Source organism: Antechinus flavipes, chromosome 2, assembly GCF_016432865.1.
Source record: "Antechinus flavipes isolate AdamAnt ecotype Samford, QLD, Australia chromosome 2, AdamAnt_v2, whole genome shotgun sequence".
In the NCBI taxonomy this organism is placed as follows: Eukaryota; Metazoa; Chordata; class Mammalia; order Dasyuromorphia; family Dasyuridae; genus Antechinus; species Antechinus flavipes.
In genome coordinates, this window is record NC_067399.1 from 651,443,283 (window position 1) to 651,459,608 (window position 16,326).

The following is a 16,326-nucleotide window of genomic DNA, read 5'->3' on the forward strand; positions in this document are numbered from 1 at the left end:
CTCTCCGCCTAAGACCTGCCCGGAGGGAGCTCCGCGCACCCACCCCGCCGCCAGAGTGAGCGCGCCCGGCCGCCCGCCGGGGCCGGCTCCACGCCCGCTGCCCCGCCGCCCTGCCACCCGCCGCCCTGTCTCCCGCACCCGCCCGGCCCGCCCGGCCCGCGGCACCCAGCCGCCGCCCGAGCAGCCGTCGCCTTCCGCTCCGTCCCCACCTCCTCGTGGCTCCCGGCCCCGCCGACCTGAGGCCCCGGGCCCCTGCCCGCTCTCCGCTATCGCCGACACCGCAGCCAAGCCGCCCGAGGCCGCAGATATGGCCCGGGGCGGCGGGCAGAACTGGACCTCGGGGGAGGCGGAAGGACGAACGGAAACCCCCGAGGAACCTGAGTGAGGAGGGCGGGAAGCCGGGGAGGGGGAAGTACGGCCCGGAGGGAAAGGGAGGTCTATGGGGGGGAAAGGGGAGGAAGGAGGGGGACTCGGGGACTCCAAGGAGGGGAAGGGGTCTCTAGAAGGAACGAGGGTCCCAGGGAGTCCCAAGAGGGAGAGGGGTCCTCAGCGGGAACAGGGGTCCCCCAATGGAAGGGGGGAGTGTCCCGGGGAGGGAGATTCCCCGGAGGAAGGCGTGCCCGGGGGAGGGGGAGTCCTGGGGGAGGAGGGATACGGGGGGAGGAGGGAAATCCTTGCCGGGGAAGGGGAGGGAATCTCTCCCCAACCCTGGCCGAAGCTCCTCCGCCCGCGGGAACCTCCGCGAACGTTCTAGGGCACTGTGGCGTCACCGGAGCGCGGAGGAACCTTCCGCCGGCGACCCATAAAAGCCGCCGCGGAGGAGCCCCGGGGCCGTGTGTGTACAGGCACGGGACAGGGGCGGGTGGGGAGGCGACCGCGACAGCTGGGGCCGTCCTCGGGCGGGGGGCCGCGGCCGCTGCCAGGAGCCCGGGGATCTGCGGCTGCGGGCCGGGGCCGGGGCCCGAGCTAGCTGGGGCTGCGGACAGACCGACTCGGGGTCCGAGGGCGGTCGCTGTCCGTGCCCCGAGGGCAGCCGCCGCCGCTGCCGCCGCCGCCGCCTCCTCCTCCTCAGCCGTCCGGCCCGTCCCTCCCCGGCCCCTCGGGGCTCCTTCGCCCGCCTGACCCCCCGCCCCTTCCCGCAGCCCCAAGATGGTCAAGGAGACTGAGTATTATGACATCTTGGGGGTGAAGCCCAGCGCCCCCCAGGAGGAGATCAAGAAAGCATATCGGAAGCTGGCGCTTAAGTACCACCCGGATAAGAACCCGGACGAAGGCGAGAAGGTGAGGGGTGAGGTGGGGAGGTGCGATGCCCCCCACCTCGGGGGTCCTGCCCCCGGCCGGGTGGAGGAGGAGGACCAAGGAGAGGGCTGGAGAGGACCCGGCCTCCGCCGGCGTCCCGCGCCCCGGCCCTGGGCGTTGAAAGTTGACGGGGAAGAATATTTAGTTATTGAGACCCCAGAAACGGGAGCCCCGCCGGAGCGGTGGGCACTGGGCGCCGGAGGCCCAGACCCGCCAAGGGGAGAGGGAAGGAACTTTTCTCAGAAGCAGGCAGCGTTTAATCGTGGTCTGTGGGCGCCGGGACGGCCCCGGACAACCGGTAACTGTCAGCCCTAGCAAGCATTTCTGAAGGTGCAGAACTGCTGGGGCCAACGATCTTTTTTTTTCTCCACGGGAGTAGACGCGCTGGCTCTGTCGGGGTCAGAGCTGTCACCTTGGCAAAACCGAGAGGATGAGTGGACAGGGGCCGGCCTCCTTGTTGATGGCTCATCAAAGCAGCAGAAATGCAACTTTTCATAAACGTTTATAAACGGATAGAGTAGCCAAGAAAACCTTCCAAGTCTAACAGTAACCTCATGTTTAGGATACGTTAATGCTCGGCACAGGGCTCGGCGAGTAATTAAGCCCGGAAAAATGTACTAATTAGGTTCTCTCTGCTCACCCAGGAGGGACCTGGCAGTACCCACCCTACCCCCCATTTTGCCAGGTGTAAAAATGAGAACCAGAAATCCCAGAGTTGCACGCCTGTTACATTGAATTCCTGCTCCCGGAGGGGGGAGAGGGAGATGCCGAGGCTGGTTTAGTGACCCGTTTACGGCCCGAGGCTGGCTTAGTGTGACACACGTTTGGTTTTCGGGGCTGGCTTTGGGACCCGTTTAGGTCTCGGGGCTGGCTTTGGGACCCGTTTAGGTCCCGGGACTGGCCTAGTGATGATCCGTTTGGGTCCCGGGACTGATTTAATGACTCGATTGGGCCCCGGGGCTGGCTTAGTGACCCGTTTGGGTCCCGGGGCTCGGTTAGTGACGCGTTTGGGTTCCGTTTGAGTCCCGGGGCTTTGCTAATTATTCTTTTGGGTCCCAGAGTCGGCTTTGGGACCTGTTTAGGTCCCAGGACTGGATTAGTGATCTGTTTGGGACCCGGGGCTGGCTTGGTGACCCTTTTGGGTCCCAGAACTGGCTTAGGGTGACCCCTTTGTAGTCGGATTAAAGCTAGAAATGGGTGCTCTCACTAGCACCGATTAGGTTGAGGAGGTGGAGCCGGTGATGTTGTCTGAGAGGCAGCTGACCCGGGGCAAAAGTTTTCTGCCAAACTCAGGATGGGGCTGCTTCCCTTCGCTTTCCACCTGGGTGATCCAGAGACCTCTCTTCTGAAACAAATGAGCTGAAGAGGAACCCTTTTTGTAGCAGGACCGGATTTCACACTTTTAAATGCTCTTACTGTCCCTTGAAGGAAAACAGATAGTAATTAAACCCAGAATTCCTGGAGAAAGACACCATAGTCAGGCTCCTTCCCTCTAGAGACAAAGTTTATCTTTTATGCTTTGTCACTTGGAGCCCTGGAACTTTTCCCTCTCCTTTGGTCTGGAGCCCTGTGCCCTGGATGGCTCAGGAGGACACTTTTAAGCAGGCTAACTGGACGTGGTTAACCATGGGCTTCTGTTTAGTACCTATGGAAACAACCCTGGTATCAAAATACCTGTTGCCTTATTCATTTCAGAGTGGGAGCTGCTTCAGAGCATTTGCCGGGGCAGTGATCATCGAGTATTTATATTTAGCTGCATGTGTTTTATGTGAACGGCAGCCATCGTCACAAGTTTAAAATACTTGCTGTTAGGCCACTTGTCCCTTGTCCACTTATGTTCATTCTCATCTAAATTTAGGGGACATCTAATTTTCTCTTGTCTTACGTGGGCCATTTTAAGTCTCGTTTGCTGCTTGCTAGTCAGCTCTCTAGATGCTGTCAGCATCCCCGATGATCTTATTTCTTGTTCTTGGAAAATGTGATTCAAGATTCTTAAAGGCTTTATAAGCAAACCGAGTTGTAATTTTCCAAAATGGTCGTCTTAAATTAGATTGCTTTTTCCACAACACATAATTTAGTCCTTATCAATCCTCAGATCAAAAATCTCATTGCCTACAAGATTAAAAAATAGAATCCTTAACCTGCCTGGCATTTCAGGTCATCAGTGCAAGCTGGCTCCAGCCTCCTTACATATATTAAGCCTTTCTTGCTGGTTTCAGTTCTTCCATTCCCTGGGCTCATTTACTCTTTCCAATTCTCTCATACCTTATAAATTCATCTTCAGCTTAAAACCCTTCCTCTTAAAGAAATCTTTCCCACGTGTACAGCTCCATATTAGCCCCTTCTTCTCCCTCCCACCAAAGAGAATGTGTTCTTTCCCTTGAGCTTTGCCCATTCACTAAATTAATTCTCATTACTGCGAATAGATATCTCAGAGGTCTCACCTCTGTTGAATTATACTTATCCCTGCTAATGAAAAGCAAGTCCCTATGTTAATTCTTAATACCGTGAATGGATATTCCCACCTCTTTGGAGTTATACCTATCCCTGCTTAATGAAAAGCAAATTTCTTAAGGGCAGTGCTGATCATTGCTTTATGGGTTAACTATGGGTACTTGGGTTGCTAAGGAAACATTTGTGCAGGTTGTTTTATGTTTATATGATAATTTGGCTCTACTAGAATATTTTCGTAATTGAATGTTGCAATCTATATACCAGTAGGCTTAGGACCTTAAAAATCAATTTTGTTTAACTATAAGACATTGTGCATACACCCCCATCCCACCCCAAGCTGATCTATGGGCTAATTTACCCAAATTTATCTTACCTGGGTTAGGTTTAAATATGGTTCTGACTTGGGGGGTGGAGGCGGCAAGGAAGAAGGGACTAGCATGTCCTTTCCGCTTTATCCTACTCTTAAGAGTAGGGAAGAGAATCATTGATTGAGTTGAAAAAGACTGGTCTGCCAAACCTTAGGAAAAAAAATTTTTTTTTACAGATGATACAGGGAATTTGCCTAAAAGATAGATAATGCAGGTAGTAATAAAATCAGAGCTGGAATTGGTACACAAAGTCCTCACATTCCACAACCAATGTCCCTTTTCTAAGTTTTAAAAGCTTAAGTGGAAAGCATAAAACGATGCTGCTGCTGTATCTTAGCGGAGGAAACAGGCAAGAACATTACGTGTTAGAGAAGGTCCTAGTCCAGACCCCTCATGTCATGAAAGAAGGGAAAAGTGAGTAGCAGACTAGCACTTGTAGGGAATAGAAAAGTCCAAAAAGGAGGAGATGGGGGTTTCCACAAGGGAGAATACTGTGTCCCAAAGTTCTCATGGGAGGAAATGGTGAGGAATAATTGTGAAGCCCGCAGGTGTCCCCAATTGGGTTTCTTTGGGTTTTTGTTTTTATTGGTGACAGTTCAATAAGAATAAGCCCTCCGCACTTCCCTCTCCCAGGCAGGGGAGCCTTGGGTCTTCTCATTGTGTCTTGTTGTGGGCCGTTGCTAAGCGTCCACATTGCTTAGAAGCTGTGCTTGGTGGTCAAGCCCTTTGTACAGACTTTACAAGCACCCAGACCTGGCAGCCTAGCTGGGGGGATCAGAATATATAGTACCTGTGATGCAATAGTCAGCTTTTCTAGGCTTTCAGACCTGTTACTGGGTGGGGCTCAACACTGATGCTGCTGGGGCCAGTTTTACTGTCTGTCTCTTTGGCCATGAGATTTAGACTCTGTAGTGCTAGAAGATAGATAAGCAGGAAAGTTGTTACTCTTTAGTGCTCAATTTAAAATACTTTGAAAATGTGTAAAAAATTCCATTTCTTGCACAGCCCTCTTTTCTGTCTTTGTAGACTTTAACATGTTTGGGCTTGTTTTAAAGTTCACACTAAACAAGAAGTTTTAAAAGTGTGAACTTCTTGATACTTTTGCCTTTAAATGACAAATTACTAGTGGTTTGAAGGGCAAACTTATCAAGGCACTTAACTGTTAAGTAAAGTGGAAAAAAAGGGAGTTAAGGTACTAGAACTATCCAAGCTGTAAGCCTCAGCCTCCTTCTTACCAGGAGTCATTTAATGTTTTTCATTATGATTTTTATGATGAACTTTGCCACTGTGAACATGAGACTCACCAGTTTTTGAGGGCATCTTGACCTGAGTTTCAGTTCCATAGTCCTGATTCTCTTTAGGTTCCTTAAGGTGCTACGAGGATCACCTAAATGCAAAAGGGGGCCGATAATAGCTACTTCCTTAAAGAAATAATGTACAACATTTTTGAAGGTACAAAACTCACAAGTATATTTAAATATTGTATAATGTGACACCAAATTTATGTAATCTGATGCTTGAAAAATTGGTCACAAACAAGCTACTGTTTTTGGAATAGCAAAACTGCTTTTACTCAGCTGTTCAACTCAGTCTCTGCTTATTTTTATTGTTTTTATTTCCAAGTTTAAACTCATCTCCCAGGCTTATGAAGTACTTTCAGATGTAAAGAAAAGGGAAATTTATGACCAGGGTGGGGAGCAGGCTATTAAAGAAGGAGGCACCACAAGCGGCAACTTCTCATCACCCATGGACATTTTTGACATGTTCTTTGGCGGTGGAGGGCGGATGACCAGAGAGAGAAGAGGTAAATGGTTTCTGGGTTTTTCCCCTCAAGGTTAAAAGTCTTAAATTGGCCAGAATTATACATACAAGGGCCCTTTCCTATACCACTCAATTTGAGTTGGTAATAAATGATATTAGAGACTGAACTTCTATGTATTTTTATATAATAGTATATAATTATAAATTATAATATAGTATCCATATATTATATGAATTATAACAAAGTAGATGGTATCTGATATCTTCTGATTACTTTATTGTGGATAATACTGAATATAAGAAATAGGATGTTTCATATTTAGATTATTAGGTATTCTTTGGTTTACTAACTTGGAGATTAATATACTCCTTTTAGAACAAGGATTGTGGGAGTACAAGAATAGATTTTGGTGGGGAGCTGTGAACTTGGATGAGACAAGAAGTATATTTTTTATTTTCATTAACAAATGAGATTTAACATTTTCTTCAATTCCAAATGTAAACAACAAACATTATTTTGAAAAAATCAGCCCCATAGGTTGTCACCAGCTTGCCAGTGTCAGTGCCCTTCCCCCCAAAAAAGGTTAAACCTCTGTTAGCAAAGAATTGCTTAGAAACCAGATAGCCCTCCCCTGCACTAGGAATTTATTGTGGTGGTGGCTGTTTTAAAAAGTCTTGCCCATATAACAACACAATCAGTTGCTTAGCATAATTCCTGGTACCTATCTGTTGCTTAAAATAAATGCTGCTTTACTTCAGTCAGCTTTCCTCGTTGCTGAGCTCTGCCCACCTTGTGTTCAGGGTGGAAAATAGTCTCATTGATCTTTTATGGGGGAATAAGGTATTCTGCAAGGTGAATATTCTAACTGAAGCTTCTCCTACCTCCCACCCCTCCACCTTTACTTCTGATGGAAGAAGTAAACCAGTTTATGAGCTTGATTATAGGGTGGGATAATTCAGTAGTATGCCTTCAGTAGTTATGGAAATACGTTGTTGGGGGTACACTAAGTGGGCCCCAGACTAAAGCTTTTCATAGTAATTTGTTTCTGAATGGTGTGTCTGCTATTTCTCAGTGTACCATATCCCCTTATTCCACTCCCCTTCTAGCCTTCAATTAATCCATTTATAATCTAATTTACAGCAAGGAAAAACAAATTACCAATTCATTAGAATATTTAGCAATTATAATTATTCTTTTTTTAAAAAAACTGCTCAGAAACCTTTTTAACTTTGATTGTGGCCTTGAATATTTGACCTTCAATAAGTTATACATTTATAAGTGTATTTATTTTCACTTGTTCATTTACTAACAGAATTGAAGATTATCAGTTGCAAAGAATGCTAAAAATTAAAATATATCTTTTAAATTAGAATTATTGTAATGTACTACATCCCAAACAATGTTAGGGTACATTTCCTTTAACCTGTGATAGTTCTTTGCTTCTTACAAAACTATTAAGCTTTTAAAAATTTATAAAAATGTGACTGAGAAGTAAACAATAAATGATAGATTCATTAAGACTTAACTTATATATTTCATATGCTAAAAAAATTCTTGTTTAGTGATTTAGGAAATCTGGTTTAGTGTTTAGGTCTGGTTTTTACTTTCCTGAAATAAACTGCAACTAAGTGTTTATCAGGATTTTGTGGACTCCTTATTTAAATGCTGTTTATGTCGATTTAATATTCTACAGGATGACCTCACTCAGATTTGCTCTAAGAAAATTAACTTACAATGTAGTTTAATTTTTAGCTAAAACTAAGATGTGGAATTCAAAAAAGTGACTAGAAGAGCTTAATTCACAGAAATATAGAGATGGAAAAATTCTCTGAGTTTATTCCCATGGTTGGCTGAAGAAAGACATGAGATGAGATAAAAATATTGGCCTTTTTTAGGGCGATCCATATTAAGCTTGAGTGATGAGGCTTCCTAATGCATTTGCCCTTACATTTATGTACTTTTTCTTGAAAGGCAAAAATGTCGTGCATCAGTTGTCTGTAACGCTTGAAGACATATATAATGGAGTTACAAGGAAACTAGCACTCCAGAAAAATGTAATTTGTGAAAAATGTGAAGGTAATGAATTAGGGGAGGGGGGAGGAGAGGAATACTTCCCAGTATTTAGTCAAATGTTATATATATGTTGTAATGTAATAAAGTGAAACACCACACTCACACTCACTTGCATTTAAATTTACTACTGCCAAACTGAAATTTTATGCTAAAGTTTGTGTTTATTTATACAAATTTAAAAAATGTCCCTCAGGTTTTTTTTAAACTTTTTAAACTGGAGGGTGGGGAACAACAAATAAGAGCTGCACCCCAGAGTCAAGACTACTCATCTTCCAAAGTTCAAATCTGGCAGTCAGACACTTACTGGCTCTGTAAACCTTGTAAATTGAGAAGGAAATGACAGACAATTCCATTACCTCTCCCAAGAAATTTACCCCCATCTCCACTCCCACCCCCCCCAAAAAAAAAGTCAGGAAGAAATGGACATGATGGAAAACTGACTGAACAACACCCAAAAAAACCTAATTTCTAGGGTGGTTTTCAAGCTATGTCAGACCAAAAGAAAGTATTTTGTTTAGCTTTATATAGCTATTTTAGGCAGTTGTTTCTTTAACTTGGGTCTTCCATTTCATTCTGCATGCAATATTTTCAAAGGAACAGTCAAAATATAACTGTGACCACTCCCCGTAACTCAGATTTTTTTGCTCTGATTAACTCTGAGGAGATCATAAATTTCATTTTTATTTTGCTTTCCCTAGGAATTGGTGGGAAAAAGGGATCCGTTGAAAAGTGTCCCATCTGCAAAGGGAGAGGAATGCAAATTCACATCCAGCAGATTGGGCCAGGAATGGTCCAGCAGATTCAAACAGTGTGTCTAGAATGTAAAGGCCAAGGTGAACGCATCAACCCCAAGGACCGGTGTGAGAACTGTAATGGCTGTAAAGTTGTAAGAGAGAAAAAAATTATAGAAGTTCACATAGAAAAAGGTGAGGCCCCCAAGAGGCCATCTGCCTCCCAACCCCACTCCCGACTTTCTTTCCCCACTGATCGTCCGGCCGTCCAAGTCGGCTCCGAGGATCCGAGGACTCAAACCCCCGTCGTCACGGAAGGTTCTGCCCTGAGCCAGTTAAACACGAGATGGAGAAATAAAGTCTGGTGGAGATTTTGTCAGGTTTTCCTTGCAGTGCCATGAATGCTTCTTGTAGCTCTCAGACACCAGGCCTTTTTTGTGAATAGCAGCAATCGGTCTGTCCTCCCGCTTTTCTGACGAGCTTAGACAAGTCCAGGTGACCAGAACCCTCCCCGCTCCGGAGCTGACTTCCTGTAGCATTTCTCCCTCTTCTGCCTCCAAGCGCCTGGGGAGCGATCTTAGATTTCTTTCCCTCGGCTCCCGGAAGCCGCCTCCCTTAGCCCCTTCCTGTTCCCTCCGCTCGTCCCAGTGCCTTTCTTGATGTCTTTCGGGCAACATCACCACTCTTTCAAACCACAAAAGAACGGCTCACTCGATGTAAGAATACCTTCTATAAAAAGCAATCCTACCGAAGCCAAATACTGAAGAAAGTAGAAAACTCAGGAACAGGAAGTCCAGTGCTGCCCTTAAAGATAGATGACCTCTGCCTGCACGTCGGCACTACTGTGCTGGGGAGTAATAGTGTCAGGGCAGTTAGGTGGCTCCAGCACGGCCCCGGAGGCGGGAGGACCGACCCCAAATCTGACCTCAGACACTGGACCCGGACAGCTGAGGGACCCTGAGCAAGGCGCTTAACCCCCATTAGTGTCAGGCACACCTACACATATCCCAAAACGAGGACTGGAAGTGAGCCCTGCGAACAGACCCAAATGGCAGATGCACACATTAGGCTTACCCACGACAGGGCTGACGGGGCCGCACGGCCATGCTTTATGGCAAAACTTCATCTGAAAAGAGGTAGTGACAATCCCAGTGCCCTTCTGTGGAGGGTGGTGTGCTAAACAGACGTCCCTGAGGGCTCAGTGGACAGACCTGGGCCTGGAGTCAGGGAAGCCCCGTGGATAGACCTGAGCCTAGAAAGAGGGAGGCCTCGAGGTCAAATCAGACACTTACTCAGACACTTACTAGCTGTCAAGTCACTTCTGTCTGCTTTGGTTTCCTCAACTGTAAAATGGGGATAATAGCACTCCCTCCCAAGGAGATGAAATGGTATTTAAGTGTTCAGCACAGTGAGCAGCAGGTAACAGTAGGGGCGATACAAATGTTTATCCCCTTCCACCCCTCCTTGAAGAAAGTCTTACAAAAAATAGGGTATTTGAGAAAATGGTTAATGAGGGATGATGTTTCCTAGGTATGAAAGATGGACAAAAGATTATGTTTCATGGAGAAGGAGATCAGGAGCCTGAGCTGGAGCCTGGTGATGTCATCATTGTGCTTGATCAGAAGGATCATGGTGTCTTTCAGAGAAGAGGCCATGACTTGATAATGAAAATGAAAATTCAGCTCACTGAAGCTTTGTGTGGTTTCAAAAAGACGATAAAAACTCTGGATAATCGAACTCTTGTAATAACTTCTAAGTCAGGTGAGCTTGGCGGTAGGTAAATGTTGCTCTTTTGTGCTCAGTATGTTCACCTGCCAGGGTCCCCTTCAGCTTCAGCCAACAGCTCCCTTGCTGCCCTCCCCCCACCCTTTTTTGGTCTTCCCTACAAGAAGACTCACTACTGACATCAGGCCACGTTTTTGTTTCCAACAGCCCTGGGTAAGACCGATCCTTCCACACGCTCTCACCTCCCCCAGGTTCCGAGCGTACATTTTAGTTTATCTTGAACTGGCTTCCATACCCTGCTGAGCCCAAGCCTTCCTATGCAAATGGGTCACAAGGCTTAGTGCGAAGGGTTCAGAGGAGAGGTTCTGGAGTCCTTTTTAAACAGGTTTTCTGTCCGGTGTTGCCTTGGTCGTGATGATTTTCCCCTCGGTTAGTTAATGGGTCCGTACCATTTAGATCAGTCTTCATGTTAAGGATCAAGGGTTAGAGAAAGAGGAGGACGAGTGAAATGGCAGTCAGAGTCCCAACTGGGTAAGGCCATCTTGCAGCTCAGAACCGAGAGTGATGACGGATGGGATGATCAGAACCGACAGGTCCCTCTCCAGGGAGCCTCTCATCTCTTCTCCGGTGTTCTGTTATCGGTTCTCCCCCAAACACAATGTGGGTGATCCTAGGCTTCCAAGCGGTGGGCGGGTCTGACCCACTCCCTCCAGGAGCCAGATGCCCTGTGGTCCCTGGCTCAGGGGCACTGAACCCTCAAGTGAGGAGGCTGGGTCCAAGAGGTCCCTCCCCAGCAGGCCCAGGAGCAATGCCAGGAGAACTTAGTGAAACTGCTGCTGCTGATTAGACTGATGGAGGCAGGTAGAAGAGCAGAAAAAATGTCTAGACTTGAGCCCACAGAGACAGACAACTGCTTACCAGAATTCTCTCATCCTTTTCTTCCTCCTTTTCTCCATTTTCTCTTCCATTTCTTTCTTGTATTTCTCCAGATCCTCACATCTCTCTCCTTTCCTTCTATAGTAAGACTTCATTTGCACTCAGATTGTATCCATCTAGAAAGATCAGCTTCCCAGACTGACACAGTAAAGAACCAAGACTTAATTCTAGCAAGTTCCAGCTATCTAGTTCTTAAATTCAGAGTAAATCGGAAAAGAGAGAAGGGCACACTGCTAGAAGTAATCACAATATTAGCAGTAAGAAGTTAACAGAGACACTGAATACAGATGGAAAAGTTAAACAGATACAAGAACTCAAAACCCACAATAATCTTGGGGTTAGTCTACACTTGGCTCAATGTGTCTCAATGAAGCCTAAAAGGCATATTACTGTATTTGTCTCTTAATGGGATCTCAAGTCATAAAGGGTTGTATTCAATGTTCCTTAAAGAAAGTAAAGAAATTTTTAAAAAGAATGACCGTTTAAAAAAAATATTTCCATCAGAAATGCTAAAAATCAGGTTTCAATATTTAAAGAAATAAGCTATTAAAAGTTTGGAAATCTACCTGCATGGAAATCTTGTGTTTCCTGGAGACCACATTCATCTTTCCTCCTTTCTTTCCTATATTTCTCGTTAAATTATCCGTGTTCATTATTATAGTAATGCCCACCTTACAGTAACAGGCCCATTCTTCTCATCCCATATTCTCCAAAACTACACAAGCCATAATAAAAGAGGACAAAGCTTGTCTCACACAAAATGACAACTTTGGAGGTATTTTAGGGTTGGAAAACAAAATGATGGTAGGACAGAAATTTAATTCTTAACATTTTTTACTCTTTACTCAGACAGCAAGAATACCTGGTGCCATTTCTAGAGTGGCTTTCTATATAATGTTCCCATTCCCAGCACAAGTCTCTTAAGTAAGGAATCATTTTCTGGGAACATGTCACAGGTATTCTAACAATAGTTAAGGCAGGATTTCTGTGATGATTCCTACTCTATAAGATATCCAGCTTCTACTCTATAGGAAACCATGTTGTTTCCATGCTCATATTTGGTTTTATTCCTCAATTCATATATGGGCATTAGTTTTTTGGAGTTGGGTTTTTTAAATTAAAATTTTTGACACAATAGTTTTGTAAGTAAAAGTAAATCCCAGAGCAGTATATTTGTACAAGGAAATGATTTGGGGCAAACCTGACTTTGACAGTATTTATGTGGAAGAAATATCTAGAAGTTTAAGCAGACTTTAAGTAAACTGTACTCTTGATACTTTTAAAAAACAAACACCTTATTAGCAAAATGGCTGGACAGAAACAGCAGGAGAGAGTTGGCGGGCCCCTGCTTGCTTTCTCTAAAAAGCACAACCCAGTGTGTCAAGCTAAGTTAAACCAACAACCAGAATCCTGTGCATCTTGATCAGAGCCTTTTAAAAAGTACACTGACATTAAAAAATAAACTACAAACAAAAACCCCAACATGGCATATATAATTAACTCAAGCTTGAGATCAGTTAAAACTTCTAGCTTTTTTTCTGTGTAAATACTGTCAGGGAGTAGGTTTCTTGTCCTATATTTGTGGGTAAATTTTTTTTTTAAATCTTATTTTGCTCAAACTAAGAATGCTCTGAATCTTACTGGAAACCCTCTAGTTGTAGCCTATAGTTACGGATGGGGTAGCAGCTTTTGGCTCTAGAAAGAATAATTTGCTTATTTAAGGGCTAATAGTCCCTCTTGCCTCACATCAGATGGCTCCTTGGTGATGGGGATCTTGTCAAAGGCTTTTCCACCGGGATGAGAGGTAGAAAACATCCCAAAGGTACCGCCAATTCATAGAATCAAACTACTAGAAATTGAGATTTTTTTAAAAAATCATATCCACAGTAGTTATTTTCCAAAGTGTTTTTAGACTGAATTTTATCCATCCACATGAGGCTTCACTGCTGGTGTGTATACTAGTATTTACAGCACAATCACCTTTGCTCATCTAACAAGGAGACTGATCCTCTTGCGTTACTTTGTTAGGGGCCCTATTGTTTCTTTCCTCTTGTATGCTTGTGGTAACACTTAGTGACTATCACTATTACCCTAGGCTGAATTCGGAGGCTTAACCCGTCCCCCGAGCACGTGGATGAAATATGTGGCTAGACTTTTGGAAGGCCAGATGCACAGGGGAAAACACAAAAATGTGTCCATGAGATGTATTATGCAAAGAAACGGTTTTTTGGAAGGGCCCCCATTAACTGTGAGATAATACTTAGGGTTATCTCGGCAGCTTCTATATCCAGCCCTTCTCAGACGGCTGACCCTGTTCTCAACCTCGCGCCACTCTAATGGGCAAAGTTTTAAAGCTTTGTCTCTGAATGTTCGTGAAAGGTGTGGGTGTAGCTAAAGTTTCCCAATCTCGCAGATTTTCTGGTATACCATATTGCGCGAGGCTGTAAGCCCACCTCCCCTTTCCCATCACTGACATCTGATTATGGAGGTTGTGTTCAGATGGATTGTGAGTTAATCGTTCCTAATAAAAGCAACCTCTCATGGGCAGGTGAAGTGATAAAGCATGGTGACTTGAAATGTGTACGTAATGAAGGCATGCCCATCTATAAAGCACCATTAGAGAAAGGCTCTCTCATCATACAGTTCTTGGTAAGTGTTTCCTCTTATGACAAGAAATTTGTTCCAGTGACATCCTTTTCCCCTCCATTTATATGGACTTTCCCCCTCAACATGTAGGTTATCTTTCCTGAAAAACACTGGCTCCCCCAAGAAAAATTGCCTCAGTTAGAAGCTTTACTTCCGCCGCGACAAAAAATAAGAATCACGGATGACATGGATCAAGTAGAACTCAAGGAATTTAACCCCAGCGAACAAAACTGGCGCCACAGCGCGGAAGCGTATGAAGAAGACGACGAGGGCCCCAGGGCGGGAGTGCAGTGCCAGACAGCGTGACGTGGCGTGTGCGGACTAGCAAACTGATGAATGTAAAGTTGGCACAATGAAAATGGCATCGCTTTAATGGCCTCGTGTTTGGGGTGTCCTGTGTGTGTATGTATAGTATGTATGTATGTGTTCAGCACAAGGAACTGCTGCTGAGTGTCCCCTTTTTTGGTTGTATCTTAAGTTATAGCTTAATTTATATTTAAATGTTTTTAAGTGTAAATCACATCTAGTCTGCATATGGAATCTTTTCATTTACACTTCCAGGTTGTAGCCATAAGAAGCCCCTGATTGAAAGTGGAGGTTCTCAGATATCAGTCCCGTCCCCAGAGCACAGCTGGAGCCCAAGGGCGATTACGCCCCCACCCCCGCCCAGGGTGGCCAGCGCTGCCGCCATGTCCCCCCCACCGCCGTGCGCCCCCTGAATTCCCCCTTGCCTCGCTGGGATGGGATGGGAGCCCCAGGCCCACCTTCATGGGGGACCAGGCACTTTGGGATTGGATTCTTATACCACCAGTAACTCTTCCAACATATTAGTTGGTAGAAGCAAAAAGCCAAGCCTGTCCGTTTGGAGGTGGTAGGGGCAAGTACATATGCCCACAGCCTTCAGGCTGCCTGGGGCCCATCCTGCACTGACACCCCCTAACACCGGCCACACCAAGGCGCTTCCCTGGAGAGAACGCCTCTCTGCATCCCTACGGCCGTCTGGTTGCTCTTTTTCCGGCAACAAACGGGGGGAGGACCCTCTTTGAGGCTTGGGGTGTCTAGAAAACCAGTGGAGAGATTTCCTTGCCTGAGGGGCTTCAGGACAATCTGTCAAGTTCTGTAAATCAATAGTACTTCTGTTCAGCAAGTTGATGTTTGTCACTTTTTTCACTTAACCTGTGCTATAAAATTTTAACTTTTTAAAAAAGAAAAGGCGAGTAAGTTTGCTTCTGTACTCACACGAAGGCATCTCTTTCTGTTCTGCTTTTCCTGCGTGGCAGAGAGCAGGGCAGTGGGCCCACCCTACACTCTAGGGCTTCCCCCCCACAATTCTCTGACAAAGTTTTCACCGGCCGTTAAGGGGTCATCTCCCAGCTTTATTACCAATCCATCACCTCTCTCTAATCTTGCACTACCCACCAAATTCTACTGAATTTCCTTTAAAAGGGATAAAATGCAGCCAGCTTGAAAAAGGGACAGGCTGACTAGCATTTGTTTCAGTGGATGAGCACGCACAACTGAGGTGTTAAAGCTGACATTAAAAACAGGAATCATCAAAGTCTTTCCAATCTCATAGTAAATTTAAAAATGCCAAACACAAGATAATCCTATAGAAACAGACCTGATTTAGCTATAATATTCTTAGCTACAGTGGCTAAAAGCATTTCTGACCTATCTCTAAGGCACTGTAGATACACAGTCAGGTCCAGGTAATATATATATATATTATATAATATATAATGTGCTGGACTGAGACCCAGAAATATGTCTTATTTTTGTAGTGTTAACGGTTCCTTTCCCAGTGACACTGGTACCATACAGGTTAGGACCAAAAGTGCTCCTAGTACTTGTGGGACTTTGTACTTGGGGGAAGAAAATGCCTGGTCGACATGATGTGCATAGAACAGAGCAATGCAATGAACTTCTTTCTCTTGTGCACAAATGGAGTTTCACATTTAAACTGAATCAAGGCTTCTGCTACCCCACCCTTGCCATTTTGTGTTGTCCTAACAAAATGATTAGTACTTAGCACTGTTAGTTCTATCAATTTAATTTATTTTTCTACATTCTTCTGTTGATTAAATAGACTGTCTAGATGGGGACCATGGGGGGAAGGGGGGAGTTACTTTAAATAATTTTTTCACCTGTATTTTCAAGTCATTCTGAAAATAAAATTGAGCTGGTTATTTGAAAGATAAGTGACTTTTATTCCTTTTGAAAGCATTGCTAATTTCAAAGTTTGAGGCTTGTCCACCCAGGGAACAGGGAAATGGAATATCACTCCACTTTAAGTCATGGAATTGCTGCAAAAGATGGCAGAGCCACCAGAGAT

General features: G+C 45.2%; 1 protein-coding gene across 3 annotated transcripts; it reads left to right on the forward strand.

The window, feature by feature from the left end:
* The first annotated feature begins 133 nt into the window (after positions 1 to 133).
* DNAJA4 (DnaJ heat shock protein family (Hsp40) member A4) lies at positions 134 to 16,192 on the forward strand. Of its 3 annotated transcripts, XM_051982416.1 has the most exons (8): positions 134 to 381; positions 1,143 to 1,281; positions 5,745 to 5,925; positions 7,855 to 7,959; positions 8,655 to 8,882; positions 10,218 to 10,448; positions 13,897 to 13,997; positions 14,085 to 16,192. In XM_051982416.1, exons 1-8 carry the CDS (start codon positions 308 to 310, stop codon positions 14,298 to 14,300), a joined length of 1,275 nt encoding a protein of 424 aa, XP_051838376.1. In that variant the 5' UTR covers positions 134 to 307; the 3' UTR covers positions 14,301 to 16,192. The 3 variants fall into 3 exon arrangements, with proteins under 3 accessions (XP_051838376.1, XP_051838378.1, XP_051838377.1); XM_051982417.1 differs by lacking the exons at positions 134 to 381; positions 1,143 to 1,281 and adding an exon at positions 5,038 to 5,573; XM_051982418.1 differs by lacking the exons at positions 134 to 381; positions 5,745 to 5,925 and having other exon boundaries at positions 1,186 to 1,281.
* The last annotated feature ends 134 nt before the right edge of the window (positions 16,193 to 16,326 follow it).

Coding starts and splice junctions, on each gene's coding strand:
- DNAJA4 (XM_051982416.1), top strand. CDS start 308: ATGGCCCGGGGCGGCGGGCAGAACTGGACCTCGGGGGAGGCGGAAGGA. Junction 5,926..7,854: donor GATGACCAGAGAGAGAAGAG/GTAAATGGTTTC, acceptor TTTTCTTGAAAG/GCAAAAATGTCGTGCATCAG. Junction 10,449..13,896: donor TGTAATAACTTCTAAGTCAG/GTGAGCTTGGCG, acceptor TCTCATGGGCAG/GTGAAGTGATAAAGCATGGT.